At 42.1% G+C, this 25576-nt stretch overlaps 3 protein-coding genes across 9 annotated transcripts in view; all 3 read left to right on the top strand.

Moving 5' to 3' along the window:
* Nucleotides 1–2582: 2582 nt before the first annotated feature.
* susd3 (sushi domain containing 3) lies at nt 2583–7843 on the top strand. The gene is made up of 5 exons (XM_029506717.1): nt 2583–3211; nt 4801–4995; nt 5901–6048; nt 6320–6487; nt 6586–7843. Exons 1-5 carry the CDS (start codon nt 3124–3126, stop codon nt 6887–6889), a joined length of 903 nt encoding a protein of 300 aa, XP_029362577.1. The 5' UTR covers nt 2583–3123; the 3' UTR covers nt 6890–7843.
* Nucleotides 7844–7912: 69 nt separating this feature from the next.
* On the top strand, nt 7913–12350 carry LOC115045673 (caspase recruitment domain-containing protein 19-like). Its single transcript, XM_029505459.1, has 6 exons — nt 7913–7934; nt 9071–9216; nt 9314–9470; nt 10037–10105; nt 11578–11643; nt 11768–12350. The coding sequence occupies exons 1-6, from the start codon at nt 7913–7915 to the stop codon at nt 11890–11892; spliced, it is 585 nt and encodes a 194-aa protein (XP_029361319.1). The 3' UTR covers nt 11893–12350.
* A 10265-nt stretch (nt 12351–22615) lies between these two features.
* LOC115045926 (serine/threonine-protein kinase WNK2) overlaps nt 22616–25576 on the top strand; it is a 41275-nt gene continuing 38314 nt past the window's right edge. For all 7 annotated transcript variants that reach the window (XM_029505907.1, XM_029505905.1, XM_029505910.1 and 4 more), the window contains exons 1-2: nt 22616–22924; nt 23546–24361. In XM_029505907.1, coding sequence (XP_029361767.1) covers nt 23732–24361 — 630 coding nt within the window. In that variant the 5' untranslated portion in view covers nt 22616–22924; nt 23546–23731. The remainder of the gene's footprint in view (nt 22925–23545; nt 24362–25576) is intronic.

Consider the following 25576-nt stretch of genomic DNA (forward strand, 5'->3'; position numbering starts at 1 on the left):
ATGTTGTTTAGTGTGAGCCGAATGCAGCTTAAGCACTGTCTCAGTGTCAGTCCCGGCATTTTATACTTTGCACTTTCACTTTAGCGAAATTCTGCATCCTTTTGAAATGGATGTTAAAGTGAACCCCTCTTTCTGCTTTATTCAACAAATCTCACATTAAATCTACATATAGCTGGCTTCCTCCACGCAGCAGTACCAGTACATTAATGCTGTCTCTCATCCTTTGTTGTGTCTGAGAGACTCTGCGTATGTAACCTCTTGCCTCTTGTAAGCAGTGCACATTTCACTTAGTAATGTGGCAAAGAAATGCTTGATCAACGCACTTTCCTCCAAAAGTCTCATTCTTCTGTCCTGCCACCCATTTCCTACGGGCGTTGCCTTTTATTTCTCTCACTTCCACTCTCCCTCTCTCTCATTCTGTCTCTTCTTTTCACTCCCATTCTCAGCAAATATATAGAGGTGTGGATTTATGGAGAGGCCTAGTCACTGGTGGCCATAAGCAGCCTGAAAAAGTGATTTGTTCAGTGAATACAGACACAGAATAGGGAGAGAGAGATGTTGAGAACGTCATGGATAGATCACCAATGTGCAAACGAAAGAGAGAGAAAATGGAGTTGTCATTTAGGAACTGGTTGCTACTTAATTTGACAATGGATGTCAAGCACATGCGTCTCTTAGATTTACATCCTTAATCGCACGGCCCCCAGGAAGTATTTCATTCTAACACGCAAGTTTCAGCCATTACATATCAAACTTGTTTTTTTTTTTTCCTTTTTGTTTGATGACTCAGACGTGTAATAGTGATCCTCTGTGAGCTTTAGATGCTCAACATATTGTTGGTGCTGGATGGTCCAGCGATGCGCACTGAGATCTCACGGGATGTTTGTTTTTTCACATTGGAAACTAACCAAGGACACATTTAGAGAAGGCACCTTCAGTCTCCTCCACCTCAAACCTCTAGCCATATGTGGCCCGCTTTTAGCTGCAGTGTTGATGAGGCCAGTGGCAGTGAGAGGTGCTGCCCCTCCAGCTCTGCTTAATTACCACCCCCCTCCCCCGTCCCTCAAGCACAGCCATTGTGTCAGGGGCAGAGTGAACATGCGGCGCTGACCTTGCCCGACTTTTATCTCATTTCAGAAGGTATGATTAATCACAAAATGCCAATATTTCTGAATTCCACTTCTTTGTATGAACATTTTGTTGATGCATTATTTTTGGTGCCTCTTGGTAAGCTAAAGTAACCAATATCAGCTTGGCTCCTTTTTTTTAAATGGAGGCATAATCGAACGTCCCAGCCTCCATTAAAGAGTTCGTCGTTGTCAACCGAATGGCAGCAGGTACGAAACATGGAGGCCTGGGCACAGAATAAAGTGGAGGATGTTCAGTCCAAACCGTACCGGCGGAGAGAATGTCAGAACACATTAACCGTTGCTGTAGCAACTATCTCCAAATCTGTTGGAGCAGACAAATTTCTCAAACGACCTAATACCCTAACTCTCTGTTCATCTTCTTCATCATCATCCTCTCCCTCCTCCTTGACCACGTGAAGATAATGCAAAACAGTTTCAAACGTTCAAATTCATCGCCACAAAAGGGGTCACCACTGTGGACACTCAGGCCTACGTCAAAGAGGTGTCACAATATGTTGGTAGAAACAAACACTAAAACTGTGCGATGTTGGGAATTGAACTTGTGTTAAAAGTTACATTTTAAATGTATGAGTTTTAGAAAAATTGCTTTGCCCCTGCAAATTGCTGACAAGTAGGGCAAAAGCAGCTGCCTCCTAAGAACCGTGTCGCTCCATGACATTAAAGGGCACAACAACCATTATATTGTATAGCTCTCAAGCATTCACATGGTTCTCAAGTCCTCTAATCAGCTATGCTAATATATTCATGAATGATGAGGCAAACTGTCTGAACAGAGGCTCCCGGTGTGCATGCAGGTTGTGCACAGATGAACAGAGCTGTGCCTGCGGATACACTTATCACACACAGTAGAAACTGCCTCATGCATGCACAGAATCCTCAATGACATTAGAACCATTGTACAACCCCAAAAACAGAGCAGTGTTGCTTTTGGATGTGAAGGCAACCTGAAAAAAGGAACACACGCATATATATTAGTCTGTACTGTAATGTTTTTGTTTAGTTTTTTTACCTGCTTTAAGCTTTAAGTATTTATTTCCTAAAGTGGATATTTAAAAAAAAACATCAAGTGTTTTTCCCTAATTTATTCTAACGTTGGCCTTATTTTTATCCGTACAGCATAAAAGGTTTGTAAAACAAGAGAATTGCACAAGTGAATGGCTTAGTTGGTTTCACGCCACAGGCGTGTCACAGAAAGAGAAGTGAGAGCTGACTTAAGAGTCAGAGGTGCGTAAACCGTTCAACAACAGCGGTTTTTATGTTTTACTTTGAAATCTTCCCCGTGCGAAGTGCATTCAACAGAATTCCTTTGAATGACGCACAAACCATGCAGACCAGATCTGAGCTGGAAGATCCCCATCTCTGTCTCACACTTTTCCTATCCACATCGATTCAAATCTCAAGCTGTGCAGTAACTAGCCAAGTCAAAAACCTCTCGTTTTTCTGACGTCCTCGGGATTCATAAGCTCACTTCACTTCACTTCACGTCACTTGTGATGTTAGTTTTGCGTACAGCCCTGACTGGAGCAGCACATCCTGCTCTACACCAGCGGTGCGACATCCTGCCCACAGAGTGCTGGTTGCTCATCACTCTCCTCCCTCACCAAGAGCAGTGCTGATATCCAACTTGACCTGACCTGATGTAATCCACAAAGTCATTTTTGCCTCGGTCAACAAGCTCCCCGCCGACCGCCTCGTCTCCTTTTTCGCCCTCGACTCGAGCGCTCATCCGCTTTGCGCGACGGCGCGCTGTCCCGCCAGGGCATTACGATAAGTGACTGCCGGGGAGGACCGACTGCGTGAGGACTCTGAGCGGCGGAGAGCAGACAGACAGGCGGACTGACTGACTACAGCGGCCACGGAGCCCCGGCTTGTTTACCCAGCGGCGGGCGCCGAGGATCACCGCAGCGCAAGGGCGACCCAACGCGCGGGCAGAGGACCCGGTGGGGGGTGGGGGCGTCTGTCTGTCACCACCATGTCAGCGGTTTCAACAGCGTCAGTAGCAGATGTGTCAAGGAGGGATTTTACGAACGGCGATAACGACGGTGTCCGGAATAACTTGGGTAAGATGGGAAATAACAAGCGCGGTTCCGTCTGATTCACGCAGGAGTGCGGAGCGTGGGAAGAGTGTGGGACGGACGTTTGTTTGGCACTTTGCGCTTATTCCAATTCTATTCATAACAAGCAAAGGAGGGTTTCAGATACACCGTCTTTAGTGAGATTGTGACTAGAAGTAGTGGGTCTTATTCAAACTTACCTCAAAATTCTCATGTGCAGAATGCATGTGTTATTGATGACAGTCTTGTATTTCCTCTTGTGCAACAGTGCATTGTTTTAAGAAGAGCATTAGTGTGGTGGCAGTTTCCTAACAGGCCCTAACTGCTTTAGGCTTAATAGTAAATTTCGTATTGATGAGACGTAAATATCGAAATAATTGAACATATTTGACACCCTACGATGCAAAGCATGATGTGTGGGAGAGTTGAAGCTGAAGCTGGTGAGCCTCACTTTTCCTCAAGGTTTCATTATCTGTGTCAAACAGAAAAAGAGGAAATGGAGAGGGGACGCTCCTTCACACGTTGCACAGCTGGGCAGCTCACATGCACACAGACACACACTAATAGTGCACACATTTGTTACATAAAAGGGATGCTTTCTGCTTACCGGACACGAAGTGGGCTCTGGTGTTACATAAACCTGGATATGGTGCTGAGCTTATGCTAATGGCATTTAGTGAAGTATTTATCCCAGTTGTGTCTGGCCCAGAGTCTGTCGATGAACTTTTGGCTGGGTTGTGGCCCTTTTTTTCTGGCACCAAGTGCACCGAATGCTTCTCTTAAAAATGCAGCCTCACCATCTTCTTATATTTTTCTTTATGCTATAGCTAGAGAGGAATTTTCCAAAAATTCTCTGTAACATTTCTTGGAGGACACCAAGAGCAGGTTTCCCTAAGCAAACAAGCTGGGTTGGGCTTTTCCTGGATCCAATCACATCCGACATTATCCCTCCCAGTTCTGTTGGAAATCACAGAGTTGATGTCATTGTGTTTATTTGCATTCCAACAACATGTCTCATGATGAAGTGATACTTATGTTGTAGATTCATTGTGCCAGACCTCTGAGACCTCTTAGAATACGCTGAGTACTGCGCTGGGTTGTATGATAACCAGTCGTTGAGCGGGGGCTCCAGATGGTCTGTGTGTTTCCACAAGCCTCGCAGGCGTTTTGTTTAGTGATTTATCTCTTTTCCTGCTTCGATACCGCCAGAATTCGATGCAGCACAGCAACGGGTAGGGGGGGCCGATATTTTGTCACGCAGTGCTGTGCATCCCTGCAGGGGTTCAAGGCTGACGGTTGTGGAATGACGGTCCCATTCCTCTCTCAGTCTCATCTGCAGTGCTCCGTTCTTCTTTGTTGGTCATATTGTTCACCTTGGATTGCTGTTGTGGTTTGTTGGATACTTAGTTGTCTGACCATCACAGTAAATCCAAATATCTGTTGAAGATGCGATAAATTATCATGCATCCTGACTTTAGGGGAACTTCTCCTGATGAATAAACATCTAACATCTGCAGCATAATTCAATCACAGTCAGTTTTTTCATTGCACACAATCTGATTTGTAACCAGCTCACCATCGGTTCTATCTTTTAGGCCAACCCCAGGCTCAGTGTACGCCCATGCCACTGCCTCCCCTGGGCACCCAGAAGATCATCCAGGGCAATGGCACTAATGTGGGTACGGTCATTTCCCTGCAGTGCCCAGCCAAACACAAACTGGTTGGACAGGAGTTGAAATGTGTCTTGGACGCCAACAGCACCCACTGGGTGGGGGAGACCTATTGCAAACGTAAGCAGAAGCAGCGAAATTAAACGGAGAGTTCATGCGTTATGTGTGTGAATTGTGTGTACATATTGAATATTCGAAATGCTTTTATTGGTAGAAACTGCAGAGCCTGCATAACCTAACCTTGGACAAGCTTAAATAGAACCAAAACATATTGTGATAAGCGGCAGCATAGTGGTTAGCACAGATGCCCCACAACAAGAAGGTCGTGGGCCATTTTGTGTGAAGTTTGCATTGTGGAGTCTGTATGTTGGCCCTGCGATGGACTTTTGACCCGTCCAGGGTGTACCCCGCCCTCGCCCCGCACCCCCGAAAGGGATAAGCAGTAGAAGATGAATGAATAAATGAATTATGTATATATAAGTTTTGTGGCCATGGACAATTTTACATGGCAACTCTTAAGTTAGCGGACCTATTTGGCTTGCAATAATTAAAGCTCTACATTATATGGGAACACCTTTGAACAAAATAATTTCTTGCTTGTAGCTAAAGATCTGTAAATCAGAATATTAATGCCAATGCAGGTAAAGAGAGACAAATTTAAGCAGGTGGAATTTCAGTCAGTCGGAAAGTGGAAAAAATGACAGTAGGAGCTTAATTATATTTCAGAGCCAGTCATCTTGAGAGAGAATAAGTGAAACCAAAAATATCAAAAATGGAATTTATGTTTTGCTTTGTTTTTCTTCCTCCTGTGATAAGCTTGCAAGTTCATTTTGTTGGAAAATTACTTTTTTCTCAGTCTCCTCTGGTCAGACAATAATGATGCACTAATGGCAGACTTTATCAGTAAATCCTGAACAAAGTGATAGCATTTGTGGAGCTTGAGTCAAAAAAAGGAACTGCTCTGCATGTATTTTGAAGCATGATAATTGGGGTTGTGTAGTCAATTCCTCTCTGTGTCCCTCCAGCTCTGGCTCCCTATGAAGACTATGGCTTCCGTGTAGCTGTTTTGGCATCTGTTGTAAGCTCAGCCATAATCCTCCTGATGTCCATGGCCTTCATCACCTGCTGTTTGCTTGACTGCATCAAAGAAGACAAAAAGAAGAAACAGGAAATGTGAGTGAGAGTCAGGAAGAGGTGCAAGAAGTGCACAATTCGCTTAAAAGTAGAAATGCTTTCATGTAAATTCTCAAACATTTTTTGAAATTTAACAGAACAAACATATAATCAGCTAAACATTCTTATGTCTACAAGTCTGTCTAAGTACAATATCATCAATATTATCAACAGCTAGAATACACTGATGTGTATTGCATTACACAAAATTATTAGAATTTAAAAACTAAAATAATAACATTAGGGTTTTAATTCCTCTAATTATGAACAGGGAGCCAGATGTTTGGCAATGGGACGAGCAGTCCCTACATGATGAGGACAACAGGTCTCGCTACAGCCATAAAGGCAGGAACAACAACAACAACAACACCCAGGAGAAGATGCTCTCTCTGTGGGACCCCCACAACCTAGCCATGTGTGACAATATGCGAGCCTGCAGGTGAGACATGGGCAGAGTTTATCCTAATTGGAGAAAAGGGGAGGAAGAAATCTTAACAGAAACATTAGGGAACAAGCCTCTTGTCTTTTCCTCTACAGATATCACCAGGAGAATGCCTACGGTCCGGCCTGCACGTTTGGCCCCGCTGCTCTGCTGGCTGCACTACCTGGGCATGACCATGACCAGCCGCTCTTACCACAAAATTCAGAGTCCAAACAGATGTCTGGTCCACCTAAGTATGTTGGACCTCCTCAGTCCTCCTGTCAAACCACAAACCAAGGCCAGGTCCAGATTTCAACAGTGGGGTCTGATTTGGTGTGGCAGTATGGACGAGAGCAGAGCAGTTTTTATGGAGTGAACCCGTCAAACACAGACGAGGCCCAGCCAAAGAATTTTCCATAAGGATCATATCAGTGTGAGGAGGTGAATGTCATCAGTCACAAACTCGTTCAACGTCCAAATATGTATAAAAGGATCAGACTTATCAATGAGGACAACAGGAAGTAATCACTCAAGACTCCTGGTTGTTTTGTTGAAATTGTTATGTATGTATTTTTACACAGTGCGAGGGCTCTGTAGGCATACTGACTCTTTACAGACTGTAATGGCACACTGCCCTCTGTCTGAAAAGGCAAGCACATGCACGTTCAGGACACCAGCCTCTTTGGATGACACTCCCAAGTGTAATGTCATTGGGTTTCCTTTACCATAACTGAGTCGAAAACAAACAGTTGTGATGAGGTTGAGGTGAAAGATTACACTGTTAATTGGGGACAATAAAGGAGACACTGTCTGGAAAACTCGTGTCAAGGAAGAAACGGCCTTTGGAGTAAGGAGCTGGATAGTAGACAAGTTTGTAAATATAATTTTTAAAGAATGTTAATGAATCAAAGATGTGTACTGACGAGTGGCACTTTATTGCAATGGAAAAAGTGTGAAGGTGTGCATTTCCTTCTGCGTGACAAGGCCATTCACAGGGCAACGGCACAGTCATTTAAGGTGCAGGTATGTGACAAATTAACGGAAAAATGTAAATAAACTAGTGGTGAAACATAAAGATGCGTAAATGCGTTTTTGCTTCCATGATGGACTGTTCAGTCATGAGCTGTGACCAGATCTGTACCCAGCTCAGCATCATGAGACAAGAAATGTTCGTCTCTCCGGGGTGGTGGTTCACAGACTTCAAGCTGCTCTGGAGGTTTACGGTGGCCCGGCACCTCAGTCCTTAATCTGTCACCCACATCTACAGGAATTGGATGAGAAAATTGTGATGAAACATCCATTTAACAAAATGTTGTTATTTTGTATAGTAACACCTCCAGACTCTAAATGAATGAAATAAACCAACCAGCTGCACCCGCTGGGTTCAGCGTTTAGTCCTGATAATCTGCCTGCCACTTCTGTCCATCACCGTCCGTCACCTAAATGTGGTCATGTGACCCTGGAGGTCAGTCACATGACTCCGGGCGTCGAAGCGGTCAGGCCGTCAGCTGGAGCCGGGTCGGCCGGAGCTGTGTGCGTGTTTTATTTTTATTTTCTTTTTTTTTTTGAACAACGTGGAGACCCACGCCGCTCGTGTGTCAGTATGACAGGTTCGTGAATCGACGGTAAGGTGTTTGTGTGAAGCCCCCAGTGAAGCCCGCGCGCGCTGATTGTCGGGATCTGCACGCGCTCGCGACACTTGTTGCACAGAATTTCCAGTTTGATGTGTATTCACGCGCTCGTGACGGTGAGCAGAAGGGGAGCCGCTCGACAGCCCGCAGCCATCTTTCTTCAAGCTCCTGCCTCTGGCAGTCACAGTCGAAGTTGGAGCGCAGTTTTTTCATGGCGAAACTGCATCAACCCGAAATTAGGAGGAAGCGGACTGATTCAGTTTCACTGCAGCTGCACACCAGCCTGCATAGATTAGATCATAATTTATTCCACCAATCAGCCGCCAACACTTTTTTCTGTTTATTTTGGTTGATTAAAACAAAACAAAAAAAATCCTTCTGAAAATTACAAACACAAAACTGCACAGGCAAATATCTACAACGACCGCGAACAAGACTAACTTCTGGGGATCTAGCCTGAAAGCATGCAAATTATTTGGGAAGGACAGCAATGGTGAGTTGCAGTGAAATTGTGGGACCTTTTTCCATTATTGGCACGATAATGAAAAAGGGATTGTATTTACTGTAGGCCTCTCCGGTTTTATGTTGGAGCATATTTCTCTTATTTATAACCCAGTGCCCATACATTAGAGGGAGCTAATTTTAGTATCATCATTAAGCTATTCACATAAAGTGTGGTCAGATGGTCAATGCTGCAGCAATTGTAGTCACCTTTCTTAATGGGAGAATAAACCTCTTAGTCGCTTATTTCTGGAGCAGGGTTAGGGTTAGGGACTGATGCCAAGATCAGCTTACAAAGAAACTATTTCAGACTAGACATAAAGTCTGCATACCTGTGATTAGAGCTTTGTTGTGTGCTCTAATTATACAGGGTCATTACTTGTTTCTTACCTTTCCAATATAAAATAAATGGAATAAAGGTGGCATTTTTCGCTAAAGGTGTAATTTCTTTTTTATCTTCCTTGACTAGACGCTGACTGCTACCATGAGCAGCTCCAGCGGGATGCTCACTTCCTGTGTTCAGAGCCAAGGATGGACACCCAACTTGTTGACAGGCTTGTGCTTCAGCTGAACAGGATCTACCCTCAGATACTCAGTGACAAGGAAGCCCACAAGGTCATTACACATAATATGCTGCAACAGCAAAAAAAAAAAAATCCACTCAATCTGAATGGCTGTGTGTATTGAATTAACTCAGCATGTGTCTCTGTAGTTCAGGAGCCTGAGCATGCCCACCAAGGTGCGGTTAACTGAGCTGCTGAAGCACCTGCATGGGAAGGGGGAGGAGGCATGTCATGAATTCTACAGGGGGCTTCACATTCACGCTGAGGACATCTACTGGAGCCTGCCCACCCGAGTCAGACAAAGAGGTAAAACACGGAGCCAGCTTTCTCATACTAAAGTGACTGGGCCTAGCAGACTCAAATCCAAATTTATATTTGAGACGTACATTAGAGCAGAAATATCTATCCAGTTTATTTGGAGAGCAAAATGAAAGCAGGTGTTATATATAGCACACTAAATACAACAACGTAAAATAACTTCTGGTGATGACGCCAGAGTTGAGGTAACACATGGGGGTGAGCGGTGGATAGTCATACACCATTTTGGAGGTTATTTCAAAAGTTCCTGTGTAATAAGTAATAAAAGTTTTTACACTGGCACATTATCCATTAGAAAAAGCTTCTCTCTGCTTCCTCTATTTGTGTTGTTTTTATTGGTACACATAGGTGTAACTCTAACTTATTCTTTAATTAGTAACAACTTTGGTAAGTATCCAATTATAGTGGACCCCCCTGCTGTGTAACTGAATTATCCCATTTAAGATACAGAGTGGAGCCAACGTGCTGCCTGGACTGCTGCTCACTTGGGAGTCTAACACTAACAAGCTGTTATTTTAAGTTCACCCATGAACCATTTTCATTTTCTGTTCTAGAGATGGCAGACCCAAAATGGACTAAAAATGCAGCAGTTAACCCAGAGAGATTTGTGCTTAATGACAGAGGTAAATCTGATCAAGTGTTGTGCTGACTACAGTGGAACAATATATACATATTGGGGTTTTTTTTTTTATGTATATCCTCAAATGAAACTGCTAATCTAAGTATTTCCTCCTTACGTGGTGGTGTAAAATAAAAGACCAACTATGCTTAATTTCTAATTTTAGCCGGATTACTTATGTGCACTGTAAAATACAACAGATGACCTTTTTTCCATATTTAAAAACAATATTAAAAAGACATTACAACTGAAATGCTTTTGACATTGATAATCCATCACATTATACAAAATACCAGCTTTAGTTTTTGTTGCTAAAGAAAGGCGCTAATGTGTTCCTGGACTAAACACCAGATTTCTTAATCCAAGAAACAACAAAAACATTCATCGGCAGGGCACTCAAATACTTTGTTAGCAGCTATCTATCCAAAGTCCTTGCTCAAAACTTTATAGACTTTATATTTTAGACTTAGACATCTCGTAAACTTATTCTAAAATTGGCATTTCCCTCAGAGACCGAATTTGTTGCCTAATTAAATCATGTTAGTTAACACTAAAATCACTCAGTGAAGCCAAACTTTGTAAAAAGCCCAATATGACACAAGGGTGTGTCAGTACATTTCATGAAGAATCATGTGACAACAACAACAAACAACACTAACAAACGATCCAGCAGTATTACATATAGTGTTGAGTGAATATGATTGGCATTCAATAAAAAGGTATGAATTTGGAATGGTGCTATGAAAGGTAACTAATAAATTACCGTTAATGGGCCAAAGGTAGTCTTTAATCTGTCTTTTGACTCTACTTGTTAACATTCAATTTGTCTACATGATGGTTATGGTGGGATTTTTATAAGTTTTTTTTTTAAGATGTATGCATCCAATTTGTGTAAATATGTCTCAGGGAGACTATATACCCCTCACTTATCCACAGATAAGCACCTTAAGCCCGAACTAAGCTTTGTTCTTCTGCAAACATGGCTCTTTAGTGAACCTTTTAACCCCCAGAATCAGAACGTGGGCCCCGCTGGTCTGCCCTGCTTCACCTTCCATCATCCCATTACATTCAGGGCTACAGCTTTGTGGGTCAGTTAAACTCACATGTAACTCCCCCCCCCCCACCCCCCCGCAAATCCAAAACAGCTTCCTCTGTCCTGCATTCCTTTGAACTGTCAGGGGCACATCCACTGGGTCAAAGGTATGTCAGCAGGGAAATAGGTCATCAGCTGTGTAGTGAGACTCTGAGACCCAATCATACAAAGAAATGATCTGTTTAGTCTTTGAATCACAAGACAACTGTGTTTTTCACAGAGCAGCTTTGGACTAATGACTCATATACTGTACACATATATACTACTGAACATTTTAGTTAGCTTTTTTTTACTACGTTCTTTCAATTCAAATAATTTTTAATGAAGGCAACAACCTGTTATTGATCCAACATGAAATTTCTTCCTTCTCTTTTCTTCGGCAGGCCCAATGTTCTTCCTGAGCTGTTTCAGTTTTGTATTTGGTGTTGCAATGCTCTACTATTATGGAGGTGAGACGTGCAGAATGAGTGTTGAGACTTATTTGTTCCCACAACAAAACTTTCTGCTTTCGTTTGAAAACCAATTTCTTCATATTTCTTAAGATTCTTTTGTTGTCACTCTGTCTATCCACAGAAAGTGAGACACTAAGATGCACTTGTCCGCTTCTTCACTGCTCTGCAGCAAGACTCAGCAAAGGTGCTAAAGATGTTTTCATAACCTCCTCTGAGGTTGGAAAACTGAAAAAAATAGGCTGTTAATGTGTTATGAATGCTTAAAAACTAGCCCAGAGAAAAAAAACCACCCTGAAATTTGCCATTTTGCTGTGCCATGCTCATATATGCTTTCAGAGCTATAGAGCTATAATAACTAACTGATGTGTTTTATTTATTTATTTTTTTTAATCTCCAATTCCCACTGCTAATTCACTAGTACTTTTGTCCACGAGTCTTGACAGGATGCATTATATGTATAGAGCTAATATTTCTTCTTCTTTTTTTTTTATTATTATTTTTTTTAACCTTAAGTGAAGATAACATTAACTGACCATGACTAAGTAACTGCTGTAACTGTTAACGTAACTTGATTTTTATTAGTGCTGTGTACGTAAACAAATACAACACTACAGTTTCTTACACACACAGCTGATCTTCTCACCAACTTTCAGTGCCTATAAATCTCATGATAAAGAGAAAGTTTAAATTCTACTCAAAGCACCCTAACAACGGTTAACCTTTGCTCAAATAAAGCACAAGGCATGTTTGATATCACTTGGAGTTGCATCTCATTTTTATCCTGAATGACATAGTCTTAAAGGTGTCTGATGAAATTTATTAGCTTTTAGAAATGCTATAATTCAAAATACAGTAATTACCCTTTCTAGGTTTGTCTGGGACTGTTTAGTCTGTTGCTTGGACATTTATGTTTGTTTGGTTTGGGGTTTGTTCATGGTTTTTTTTGTATAGTCAACATGAAATGGTAATGAAGATAAAATTAATCTTAGTGACTGAAGTGTATTAGTAAATGCTCTAGAGGGCACTGCTCCCTCATTCAGCGCAGCAAAGCGAAACAAGGATAATGGAAAATGTTCTGCTGTGCTATTGCAATGCAAAAGGGAGTAAGAGACAACCCTCATTAATTAATAATGACAATCAAATTGATTGAATGAGCAAGGCCAACTTAATTAAATGCTGCTTACTTGACTGCTCATGGACCTGAAAGTATTTTATACTCACTTTCAAAGCTACAGTAATGAATTAGTAGGAAAATGGCCACATCAAAGATGGAATATAAAGTACAGCTCTGGATTGCACAGGTGTCCTGGGAGTTTTGTTGCATTGAGCAGCATTTTTTCATTTCTATCTTCTCTGCAAAGAGAAAGCGACAGACAAGATAGGAGGGATGAGGAGGTGCTAAAGCAGGTTGGAAGTGTCACCAGGGTGATTGTTCAGTTTGAATGCTGAACAATCACCCAAGGGAGAGAGAGCTATTAATAGAGCTGCTTCACAAGTCCCAAAACTCTTCACATCCATGGATGTTCGACCTCACACTGAGACAGTTTGTTGAACTTCAATTGCTAAACTGGGTGGGTGCCAGAAGTATACCAGCCGAAGATATACAGCATGCATGTATATATATATATATATATATATATATATATATATATATATATATATATACACACATTTATTTATATGTGTATCGGTCTACAGATCTGCCTTGAGTGGAGCAGTGTGTGTCATCAATCTGGCTCCCGGCTCGACTGGCTGTTTCCACGGTTACCAATGATAGTTGTGGAGGAGGAAAAGGATAAGATGATGTTGGTTTGTCATCTGAAAGGTTCTTTGTCACAATTGCATTGAAGAAATTATAGATACGGACATGAATATTCTTCAGGTGTTTAGCAGATAATTATGTGAAACACTGCTTTCACGTTATTGTGTTAGGCTGCTGAAGTGTATAAAATGAGCATTTGCTTGGACTCTAATTTGGGTTTCGGTGACATAGCATAAACACAGTCTAATTAAGGCTTCCATTTTAACAAGTAGTTCTTCTGGGGTCTGTGCTGTGTCAACTGTGACTCACCAGCTGCTGTCGGTCCAAAGAACCACAGACACACTCCAGGTTTGCTCATAGCACAAAAGAGTTGTGGTTCAAACAGACATTGTTATAATTGAATGTTAGGCATGACGCCTGTGGTTGAGGACACATGTGTCCGTGCAGTTAAAGCTGGGGCGCTGTGGGTCAGAGTTTTAGGTCAGAAGAGGCACACCCTGCTCTGCATGCATGTGCTCAGCAGACCCATCAATCCTTTTGGTCCAAGTCGTCTGGACAAGCACCATGACATCTTGTTCGAACGTCATTGGCGTGATTAAATATTGAACCATGTTCAGCTGTCAGCATTTATGTTTGTGCGTGTGTGTATGTGCAACGGTGGTTGTGCCTTTATGTGTGGCCAGTGCTTGGGGTCATTCTCGGGCAATGAAGGAGGCAGACAGTGCAAGGTCACGTGTGCCTGACTGCTGTTGTCTCAAGTTTCCTGTTTGTCCATCAGGAACAAATGTTGTGTTGCGTACACACCAGTGTCCTTTGTCCATTTACACGTATCTCCATTGTTGTGTGTTGTTTCTCTGTGCCTGCAGCATTGCAAGCACAATGATTTTCTCGTTAAAGAAAGTGGTTGGATGTAGTTTTCCGTTGGAAATTTCTCTGTGAGCCTGGAGAGGTCAGTGTGTTTGTAGGTCAGGTAGGGGTTTGTGAAGGTCAGGTCAGGTCAGGAGAAGAGAGGACCAAAAACATGCTGACTACATGGATGTGTTTGGCAACAAACTGCACAGTACGGCAAGAGAGAAAATACCTGTTTGAATAGAAAGAAGGGAGCAGACAAAGTGTGAAAATAAAGACTCTATGTGACTAGCAAAAATAGAAAGAATACGTGTGTGTGCTTGTTTGTGTTTGTGTTTGTGTCTGTTCTTGGTCAGTCACTATGTTTAAGCCAGAACTCCAATGGAGAAGATGTTGACTAACATGATGATAAGAACAAGGCCTGTGGCCAAGTCCAGCATCTTTTTCTCATCATTCAGCTTTCACCAATCTGCGGACAAACCCAACTTTAACAACATACAAACACACACTCACCGAATGTCTATTTCAGATCAACAATCTACTTTACTCTGGGACTCGAGCCATCTCATTACTGCAAACAGATTTATTGTCAAACGTAATTCAACATTTACTTCATTCTGGTTTCAGAGGCTCTTGTGTTCATGGGCGATCAAACAGAAATGGAGGGTATTAAGTATTTCATTTTGAAAAAGACACACGGGGAGAATGCAGTAATATAATAAAAAATGTTTTTACTGATCAGTTAGTTGTTGAATTCACAGATGCATGGGCCAAGACATTCTGTCAGCAAAAACATAAAACCACATTGGCTTCAGCTAATAATGCATCATCAATAATTGAATAATATCCCAACATTTTAAAGATACTTTAAAATGCATGAATAAAAGTTCAGTTGGCTGTGCAATGAATCAAAAAATATATCAATTTCCAACCTGTGGTGTCATGGAGTACAGTGCCTTCACAATAAAAATCCCCCCAAATATTTTATTTTAGGCATCAGTCTATCAATATTGTGAATTCAATGAGATATCTTAGTCAAAGCACACAGGAAGAACAATACAGGAAACATAGCAAGTTCTTATTTCCTGGATAACACTGCTTCATTTCAGTTGTGCTTTTTAAGCAACAATCTAACATCAAACAGAAGCTACTTTTAAAAACATGACTCGGTGTTGTAATAAGTGATTGCTACATAGTTCACAAAGCTGTCAGTTAGTTTCACAGGAAATGTCCCATAAATAATTCCAAAATGAAGTTGTGATCAGGAAATTGTGTACTTGTGTGTGTTGGGGTGAGTGTCCTGTATCTGTGAGTCACAGGCACATGTTCTGTGTCCATGTGTTTGCGTGTATTTGAGGGACATTACCAAAGGTTAAATGATGTGAAGATCCCGCCTAGATGTGTGTGTGTGTGTTTGCGTGTGTTATGTGCCTTGGGTGGGGTGGGTTGGGCTAGGAGCTGGGGGTGGGTGGGTGGTATGTAGGCCACTCACATCACGCACCACTGGATCCATTAGACAGAGCTGGGTCCAAGGGAGAAAGAGAATGAGTTGGGTGGGGGGACAGGACAGGGCAGGGGTTGGGTTGGGAGCCGGGGGATGACAGAAAGGGTAGCAGGGTTCAGAACAGTCAAAGAAAATGAAAGACGAGGAATGAAAAGAGCAATGAGATGTGTTTGATATTCTGGTGGAGACAAAAGAGTAATGGGAAGGGGTTGGTTATTGTGGGCCAGTGGAGTCAGTGGATTTGGGGGGGGGGGGGTAGGCTGAAGGGGGCATTCGTTCATGAATGTCTGATGCCTCTCACATGCTTACCAGCCTTTCTTCACACGTGATCCTTAGGAAAGCATATCAAAACGTTTAATATCACAAAGATTCTATTTTTTTAAACAGTGCAAATGTATTGACTCATAAATACTTAGAAACATTAATATTCATCAGGGTGTGTCCTAACCATTGGAATCATAGCTGATTATATTTAGATCATACTGCTAAAAGAGAGGCATAGTATAATCAGGGTGGTTACATTTCAGGCATAGAGAGGATACTGACAAACATTTCTTTATTTTTTTTCCACCTGCGGGAGCTGAGATGAGTCAGTGTGACCTGGCTAAAGTTCACTATCCTGCTGTGCGGTATGTCAGAGCAAAATGATCTGCAGCCTCCCCTGCACTGGTGCATTTCATCCTTAATCATCTTTACAGAGCTGTATTCTTAACCCCCAGTCATAAATTCAGACGTACTCAAGCTGAAACTATAAATGTGTGGACACTTTCCATTTAAATTCAGTTGAATCTTTTTTTTTTTTTTTGCCCCGTTCAATTAATTCCATGACTTGTACAATGACATGTATTGATGTAATTACACACATACACAACAAAATATCCCCTCTCTTGATTCCCCCCAAGTGCTGACAGCAGCATTAATACCAAGTGAACTCTCACCTGGTGTCAGGCCTAGTTGCTATGGTTACAACTAGAGTCCAGCTGGTAATGGGTTGTTTGTCAGTAGTCAGTGGACTTGACATTGATGAAACGGATGCATTGTCGAGCAAAAGGTGGAATATCTTCAATCCTTCTGAAGGAGAGGTTGGAGGGCAGTAACAAAAAAGGCAGGTGTATGTCAGGAGATGTGAAGCTTGCCAAAGAACAAAGAAAATGCTGATATAACAAAAGGGCTTGGGCTCTGGTGGATTTCTCACCTATTCAGATAAGCAGGAGTCTTACTGTGAGCTGCAGACAGAGGGAGATGCTGATGGGGGTGGCATTGTGGTTCGTGTTCAGTGGGGCTGTGCTGCTGGGCCAGACATCTGGATGGAAACCCCGAGGAGAGAAGAAAGTTACCAAGATAAATGTTTATGGCTTTGAGGTAATGCCTGATGGAAGAGTACCTCGAAATAAAGAGAAAAGCATCTTCTGTGCTGCACTGTTTCACAGAAGAGCTTCCTGTGGAATTGATGTAAAGAATCCAGCTGTTGTTCTGACCTAATTAACACAAGAAGCAGCTCTTACAGAGGAGTGACCTTTGAAAACCGAGCTCTTAGTACGGCAAAGAGATACTGACACACTGGTGGCTGACCCATTAAAAGGTGCTGAACATGAGCAAGCCAGTGCGTGCAGTGTTGAAAACTTCCCACATCATTACGGTTTCAAATGATCACATTCAGTCTGGAGTCTTTCTTGTTCTTTGCTAAGGTGAAATGTAAGTGAACTCCCATCGTGTCACACTGCTGTGAGCTGCACGTTTCAGCTTTATAATTTACTATTTTTTGGGTTTTTCCAGTTCACAGCTGTGTGTCTGACTACTCACTGTCTTGTGTTTGAAAACATACTGGTGGGTGGAGAGGACACCGAGTCTTAGGTCTTGCTCATCTCCCTGCCTGATAGAGCAGGATTACAGTGTTGCCTGGATAAGTGCACTTTATGAAAGATACCTCATTAATCCCAGTTTCTGTGATGCATTCTCACCAAGATTTTACTTATATATCAAGCAGCTAATGACGGGAACCAAAATACACACAATCTTCATTATACTGCTCACAGCAGGGACATAGGAACCGGGAGAGTACGACCACCTGCATCCTTTTGATGAATGATCAACAGGTAAAAATAAAAACATTTTCTAAGAAAGGGCTTTTATTTAAAAATGATTTTTAAAACCTATTGATTTTTGTGTGGGTGGTGATTATGCAACAAAGGATTAGCATGGTTGTGCATGTCTGTTTCCACTCCATCCCAGTGGACTCTGTACCGAATAGAGAAAAACAGCAGGTGCTGGATAAACTCCGCTTGTCTGCTTGTAGATAAATAATAAATAACTCGCTTTTAAATGATCAGGATACGTCTTCTTTAGGAGCGCAGGTGGTGAATGAAAATCTTTTTTGATCTTTTCTTCAGCAAAAGTGATGCCCACCTACTTGAGCACGGTCGCTGAAGATCAGCCATGTCAGGCATCTGTGAACATGAAATAATCAACACTGCGCTGGCAGCCCTTTTTTCTCACAGCTCACCCCGCAGCTGCAGAAACCATAGTTTGTCAGAGATTAACCAAACCACATAGCGGGTACAAACTGTTTTCCCTCTGCCCAGGGATAGAGGCAAAAAGAGACTTGGAGACCTGCACCCTCTAATTTGCTACAGGGGAGGTTACGGCTGAATTACACAGTCTTTAGGAGATTCACAACAATCAGCTGGCAGGGTTGAATTGATGTGTGAGGGGGAAGTACAAGCTGAACCATAGGTGTGGTTTGTGGGGGTAGAAGAAGAGCATTTACTCCTATTGCAGTACTTATTTTGATGACCCCCCCCCTCCTCCAAATTCTGCTACAACTACTGGAAAAGCCATGTTTAAGCCTCCTGATGAGACTTCACTTTTCAAGACACAGATGTCGTTGGACAAGTTCTTCATTTGGCAGCAAAGCTTTAGGTGTAGATTTTATCATTTGGCACGGCTTCATGTGACTGCAGAGACAGCCTCACAGCATCCAGAATACCTTCAAGAAAAAAAAAAAAAAAGTCTTCCCAAATCCTTTTCACTAAGAGCCAGAACACCCTCCATTACGACTCAGCTCTTCAAAACATGTTTCCCTACATTCCACGAGAAAAGCAATGTGGTGTGGTGTAATGCCCTTGTGACTGATTTGTGCCAAACGCCACAAATGGCACACTGTCATGACGTGTCAGGGTCAGCCATTCTGCTCTCAAACACTAACACAGGCTTTTCAAAGACATCCCTTTATCCTAGAGTCAACAACCCACAGTGAGATAATGCTTGTTGTGAGATCATAGGTTGGAAATGTGCAGTCAATATGTCTAGAAATTGAGAGGATTAATTTTCTCCAAAATTCACCAACAAACATGATGAACTTTTAACACATGCAGTGTTGTGTACACCACAGACCACAAACTCAGTCAGTCCAAGCACTTTGTTAGGATTAATCCTGCTGTCTGCTCCTATCATATTGCTGAGAAAAGGGAACAAAGACGAATCACAGCAGAAGAGGCAGGTACAACAAAAGAGGCCATGATATGCCGTACTGTGCAGTCACATGAAGTTGGAAAAAAAGGGAACACATGCAGGATAATCAGGCTTTCATTTGGATAATAGGTCGACTTCAAAAATGTGGAGGATAACTCACGTTTGTATATTAGCACTGACGTTTGGTTTCCCCATTTGAAAAACACAGCATTTGTCAGTCACTCAGGCAATTCAGATCTATTGTTATTCAGCCCAATCTAATTGAAAGGGTTCTCATTAAGGCAGTTGTTCTGCACTGTTCCCAGGTTCCGCGAATTATTCACACTGCATTCCTTGTCTGACTCTGGGGAAAGTAAGGAGTGAGACATTGGCAGAGTGTGTGTGTGTAAGTCAGAGAGAGATAGTGAGGGATTTGTGCATCAGACTACCATAACACATAAATTTGCGTACCTACTCTCTGCAGCATCACATCAGGAGGCACTTCTGTTACAGTATGTAAGAGAACAGACAACTTAAATACTTTATTCTTCGAGATACTCTTAAACTGATTAACGTTGTACTTGCATACTAAGATGCATTTAAAGAATTCCAATAGATTAATGAATAATTTACCAAGAAATAAACATAATGTTTAATTCATAAATGCGACGTAATAAATAATATGTGGTAAATCTTCATATAACAATCGTCTACCTTTGAATTTTTTTTATTTTGATTTTTAAAAAATTATTTAATTAAAAAGGACCATCCAAAGAAGACATAAGTAATGTGGATAATCATAGCCACGATAACCTTGATGTAGACTGAGATCTTCTAAACAGGTGAGATCATATTTGTAAATGTGAATGGGTTCTAAAAACATTTTACCTGGTAAAATATAGGTTCAAAAAAACCCAAACAATTTATTTTAAAAAATAAATTACGCAGAAAATCTGATCTGTCTGAGTGCAATATTCAATACGAGTGCAATAGGAATCATTTTCAGATTTTAACGTTTGTGGGAATGTAGAGGGGTAACTGGGCAAAAGGTTTAATAGCGAATGATCAGGGCAAAGCAGGAAAGAGATTAAAGTTGTGCTGATTCATGTACTGCAAAACATCGTTCTTTACATCTACAGCTCATAAGTGAATATAATTGTGCCATATCTTAAAACACTTCCCATATGTCTGTTCCATGCAGCTGGACATGCTGCAACTCCTAAATTCCAGAGATTAAATCAAAACACTAAACTAACTAACTGAACAACAAAACAGGCTTTCATTTGATTATTCAAAGACCAGCAAGAGTTTTGGCAGAGTTACAAGAAAATTAGGTAAACACACCTAGTTTAATCTCTCCCTTCATCATCACATTGACTGATTACAGTAAAGATAAATACCAAAATGTCAGTTAAAGTGAGATGACAGTTGTTTTGTTTTGTAGCACTAACTGGCATGCGGAAAGCTACTTGCATCATGCATGACACTATGTATGGCATGGTGCGGCACTGAGTTTATCATTTATTTAATTGAACTTGCTGTTGTTCAACAGCATGATGAAAAAGCAAAAGAACTTCCATCTGGAACTGCAAGACTATGTGTTTCTCTATATATTTTCTTTCTTCTACATCAGCACTGCCTTGCTCTCCATCCATCATGTCCTATCAGCAGCCTTCTTCTCTCACTCACCGCAAGCTCTGGCTCTCCCCCAGATGAGGATCGACCCAAGTGTAAATCTAATTTCCATGAATCTCTGTAGGGCCTTTAGTTTTACAGCCTTACATGGTACAAAACATACATGGCTGTTTCAGGTTGTGCTCTATCCTGTTACAGCCGAAATATGCATCATACGACCATCTGATATCAATGGAAAAAGACAAAAGGACATGCTTGAGAATGTGCTCTAGTGGTGCGTTGAAATCTAACACAGAATCTGATTAGTCTTAGATTTCAGTGTAACAGGGGAGCAGACATTAAATGCCTGCAAAAAGTCTGCATTAAAGATCTTCACATCCCAACCATGGACCGATTCCATTCTTACTGACTCACTCTTGTGGGAGACACATTCTAAATGGGACCAACTGCAAACAAATTGCTCATTTTATCAAGTGTACCAGTATTGTATTCTGCATCTGTTGGCTGAGCTCCCTCAGTCACAAAGAAATATCTTGCCGCAAGGGTCACTCTCTCTCTTCTGCCTTGCCTTCCTCAAACACATACACACATCTATCTGAGATGAAATGATGCTATTAAGACAACCTCTATGGCAATGGCACAGTGAGGGCCATTATACCACAGTATATTGCAATTACTTGTCAAATGGCAAATTCAGTCGCTACATAAAACACAATAAACACTCATTGTCCTGCAACAGTCTGATTGTGGCATGCACTATGATGACATTATGTAAAAGTAAAAGTATGTGTATGTGCATGTGTTTGTGTGTGCACTTTGACCGGTGAAGTGGAAACAAAGGAGGGTATTCATTATGTATAAGGCCACTCAGGTGCAAAACAATGTTTCACCCCTCCACTGAACTGACTGTCATCTGACCCAACACGCCTGCGACAGACACGAAGAGGATCTATGTTAAAAATGTTTTTTCTTTGTCGATTTGCTTCTTTGTGGCCATGCAACAAATTACTCATAATATTCTGTGTCATCTATGTATCTATGTATGTATATCTATCCCTCTCTGTATATGCATACATATTAACTCGTATGTATATTAATTTGTACTTATGTAACATTCATCTCCATACACCTGTTTGGGACTTGTTGGACTTTTCTACGATGGTATATCAATGGCTTACTACATGTTACATAGTAGTAAGGCACAATGCACTATTCATATGTTTTCCTTTAAAAAAAAAAAAGAAAGAAAAAGATTTCAGATATCATACCGCAGTTTAATTTCTCCTGTTGCTGCTGTTAACCATTTCCTCATGTGTGCTGCTGCACCTCGCCTGCATGCCGAGGCCTTTAGATATTAAGCTGCAAAGTGGTTTCCTGTGTACATGGAGAGAAAATGGGAGCAGCCCTCTGAAAAGAGTAAAAGATTGCGATTGCGCATGCAGTCATTCTATTAAGGTATCACAACAGTGATAATATATTTATATATGTATCTATTTTTCTTTAGAACAGAGTCTTGTGAAAGCTACCCTGACAGGGAGACACGTGGTTTATCTAATTCACTTTTTGCAGATAAGTACTGCATTGAGTCTAAAGAAGTGTTGGTCTTTTCATGTGAGCTGTGTGTTACTTTGCTGTAGAGCAGGACGGGCTCTGTAGAGTCCCACCGAGCCGTGTGATTGGCCGGCCGGCTCCGGTCGTTACCAGGGGCGTGGATCCGAGCGGACTGAATGGGAAACACATTTTCTGCGCCTGGCCGCCGGTGCGTTAAAATAAAGCAGCGAGACGATGACAAGCGAAAACTGGGGTCCGTGTGAATTCATCTCCGAGGGGAGGTCGAGAAAATGTAAACCTCCGGTGTCTTAAAGCCTGCCTGGACTGCTCTTCAACTACAAGCTCCGCATACTAGACACGACAGAGAGACCGAGCGCATCGACAACTGCCTTAATTGCAGCCGAGGAGAGGGATGTGAGGACGGGGACGGGGACGGGGATAAAAGCGGGCTGTTATTTCTTTCTTTGCTCACGTTTATTCATTTCTCCTCCTCGTCACCGTGGGCTCTGTGTTAAGTCGAGCAAACGGTGAGTTGAACCTGAATTTGTCGTGGTCGTTTGGGCGAAGCTGCTGTGTGGGAAAATGCGGAGAAAACGCAGAAAGGGCGTTTTTAAAGTCCACCTTTTGTCGGCGACGGGCGGCTAACGTTAGCCAGGTTTCCCCCTCCACGCCGGACCTGGCAGGTTGGCTAGCCCGGGTTTAGCCCAGCCTATTCGGTTGCTTTTATTTAATTTCATTTCATTTTTATTTTTTTGTCTTTTTTGGGAGGGTACGATAAGCCGCATATGTTTAATGCAATTGCTGTGGGAGTGTCTGAAGGTATTATCTAGAAATTGGCCGTATTTAATACCGGTGAACTTAAGTTTTTAAAATGTCAAACTTAACGCTAACTCGTGTCGTCGGAGCCATTTTTGCTAATCTCTCTTTCACCTGCACGACCATATTTTCCTGATTAATATGATAATGTGTTTTTTTTTTTTTAACTCTCTGGTTAGTCTTTTTTCTTATCTAAACCTCCTGCTTTTACTAACACCAACTACTTAAAGATGGACGCCCCAAGAGAAAATCCTGTTTATAGCTTTAGCATCGACGGTCGTGCTGACAAATGTTGGGTTAAGTTTGATTAATTGACAACATTTCCTTTGCAGCTCTCCACATCACATCGGATATAATCTCGTCTCTGCCATCCATCCCCGTGTTTTGAGGGGCCTCTGCTAGCAAACTGCGTCACCGAGTGGGCGCTGCAGGTATCCATCTCTAGATCTGCATGTTGGGACGTCTGGATCATGGCACGAAGGACCTGGAAACCAAAGTGATTGAAGTCATAGATCATTATGGAGCCGGAGTCTAATTCAAACTCTGGTGCCCTACAAGAACTGAAGTATCCATCTGTGCCCAACTCGCAGTGTGAGCTGGCCATGGGTGATGGAAATGGTAGTCTGGTGGAGTCGGTGGTGAGAGGTGGGAGTGACCCCAGTGCATACCCCTCATCCAGCTATCAGAATAGTGTGCGCCAGAGATTCATCAGGAGGAGTCTGTGGTTTTCGGACACAGACGAGCAGGCCTTTGAAGCACCTGAATGTGATAACAGGAGTAAGATCCTAAATATAAATCTGCGAACAATAGTCGACAGGAATCGGGGGACTAGTTGTGGGGTACCAGAGGGTTCGAACACTGAAAGTGAACATGGACAAAGAGACAGTGCTACTGAGAGTGCCAGTGCGGACAAGGAGAAGGAAAAGGGTGGAAATGCATTAAATGTTACATCCAGTGATGGTGCTAAGAGTGCGATCAAGGCGGCCAGTGAGGAGAATGAGGAGGAGGCAGAGATGAAGGCGGTGTCCACATCACCAGGAGGAAGGTTCCTAAAATTTGACATTGAGCTGGGAAGGGGATCCTTCAAGACGGTCTACAAGGGCCTTGATACCGAGACCTGGGTGGAGGTTGCCTGGTGTGAGCTGCAGGTAAAGTACTAAAGCTGTCCAACAGATATAGTCTGCAACACCTAAGCATAATGCCAGGTATAATTGTAACCAAAATTCAACAGCTGCAGAGGTACAAAATAAACCTCATTCTTAAATGTCATACATGATGGGCATGAAAGTCACTTGAAAACAGCAGAGGATGCTCAATACAACTCTGTATTTTTGTTTTAGTAGCTCATCTAACCATCTTCACATTTTTGTGGTCTGTGGGGGGGGAAACAAATATAATTTTTTTTAGTAGCTCATTGATTTTATTTGAAAGCAGAATTGCGTTACACTCACGGGAAGCCCAGTCTCTGCACTCTGTCAGTGAAGGTTCATGCATCATGATGGTATAACAGTGATCAGGACGCTGTCAATCACCCAGAGTCTCACAAGGGAGTCCACTAAGTTGCTAATGGGTTACCACTAAATTTTAAAAGGGTATGCACAGGAAAAGTGACAGACAAGTGTTTACTGCTGATGTAGCGATGCATGTCACTACTGATGTATAGTGATCAGCACTTTAGCAAATGCACAAGGAGAATCTATCTTGTCTGGCATTACACAGCCACAAAAAAATCACCAGCTTAGACTGTGCAAAGGTATCAACTAATTATTTCTGTCCTTTGAAGACTGCAACAGGGATTATCTCTCTCTATCTCCCCCTCTCTTGGGTTTAAGGGGGGCTAGCATGACAAGTAAGCATGACTGACGCCCTGAAAGAAATAAAACCTGTACTGCCATTTGTTATTCTTTTACCATTCAGATTAATATAGTTAAAGATTTATTTTACATGAACTGTCCTTCATTTTCACTCTAGTCTCCCATCTGATAATGGAATGACACAGAACTGTTATTGGGGTGGACTATGCAGGGGATGCCTGTGCATGCTCCCACCCAGCAGTGTATCTGTATGTTATGAGCTGTACTACTCCCTGCCTCCCTCCCTCTGTGCAACAGGAGGGAGGGAGGCAGGCAGGCAGAAAGCATCTGAAGTGCACTGGAGCCTGCTGGGAAATGTATGGTGGTCCTTTGGTCTCAAGTGAATACTAAGCTTGGGAACCTGAAAAATGCTGTGTCAGTAGACATGAGCTACTGAAGAATGCAGATTGCTTGATGTATTGAAAAGGACTAAACCTGTTCTGTGGGATTTTAGCATTACAAGACAGTGATGCATCTCATCACTGGAACAGATTTTAAAGATAACATTGC

This window comes from Echeneis naucrates, chromosome 7 (assembly GCF_900963305.1).
Source record: "Echeneis naucrates chromosome 7, fEcheNa1.1, whole genome shotgun sequence".
NCBI classification, from domain to species: domain Eukaryota; kingdom Metazoa; phylum Chordata; class Actinopteri; order Carangiformes; family Echeneidae; genus Echeneis; species Echeneis naucrates.

Excerpts from the sequence above, each read along its gene's own strand:
- susd3 (XM_029506717.1), top strand. The coding sequence starts at position 3,124 with ATGTCAGCGGTTTCAACAGCGTCAGTAGCAGATGTGTCAAGGAGGGAT. Across the intron at positions 4,996-5,900 it reads GGGGGAGACCTATTGCAAAC|CTCTGGCTCCCTATGAAGAC; the intron begins GTAAGCAGAAGC and ends GTGTCCCTCCAG. Across the intron at positions 6,488-6,585 it reads GACAATATGCGAGCCTGCAG|ATATCACCAGGAGAATGCCT; the intron begins GTGAGACATGGG and ends TTTCCTCTACAG.
- LOC115045673 (XM_029505459.1), top strand. The coding sequence starts at position 7,913 with ATGTGGTCATGTGACCCTGGAG. Across the intron at positions 9,471-10,036 it reads CACCCGAGTCAGACAAAGAG|AGATGGCAGACCCAAAATGG; the intron begins GTAAAACACGGA and ends TTTCTGTTCTAG. Across the intron at positions 10,106-11,577 it reads ATTTGTGCTTAATGACAGAG|GCCCAATGTTCTTCCTGAGC; the intron begins GTAAATCTGATC and ends TTTCTTCGGCAG.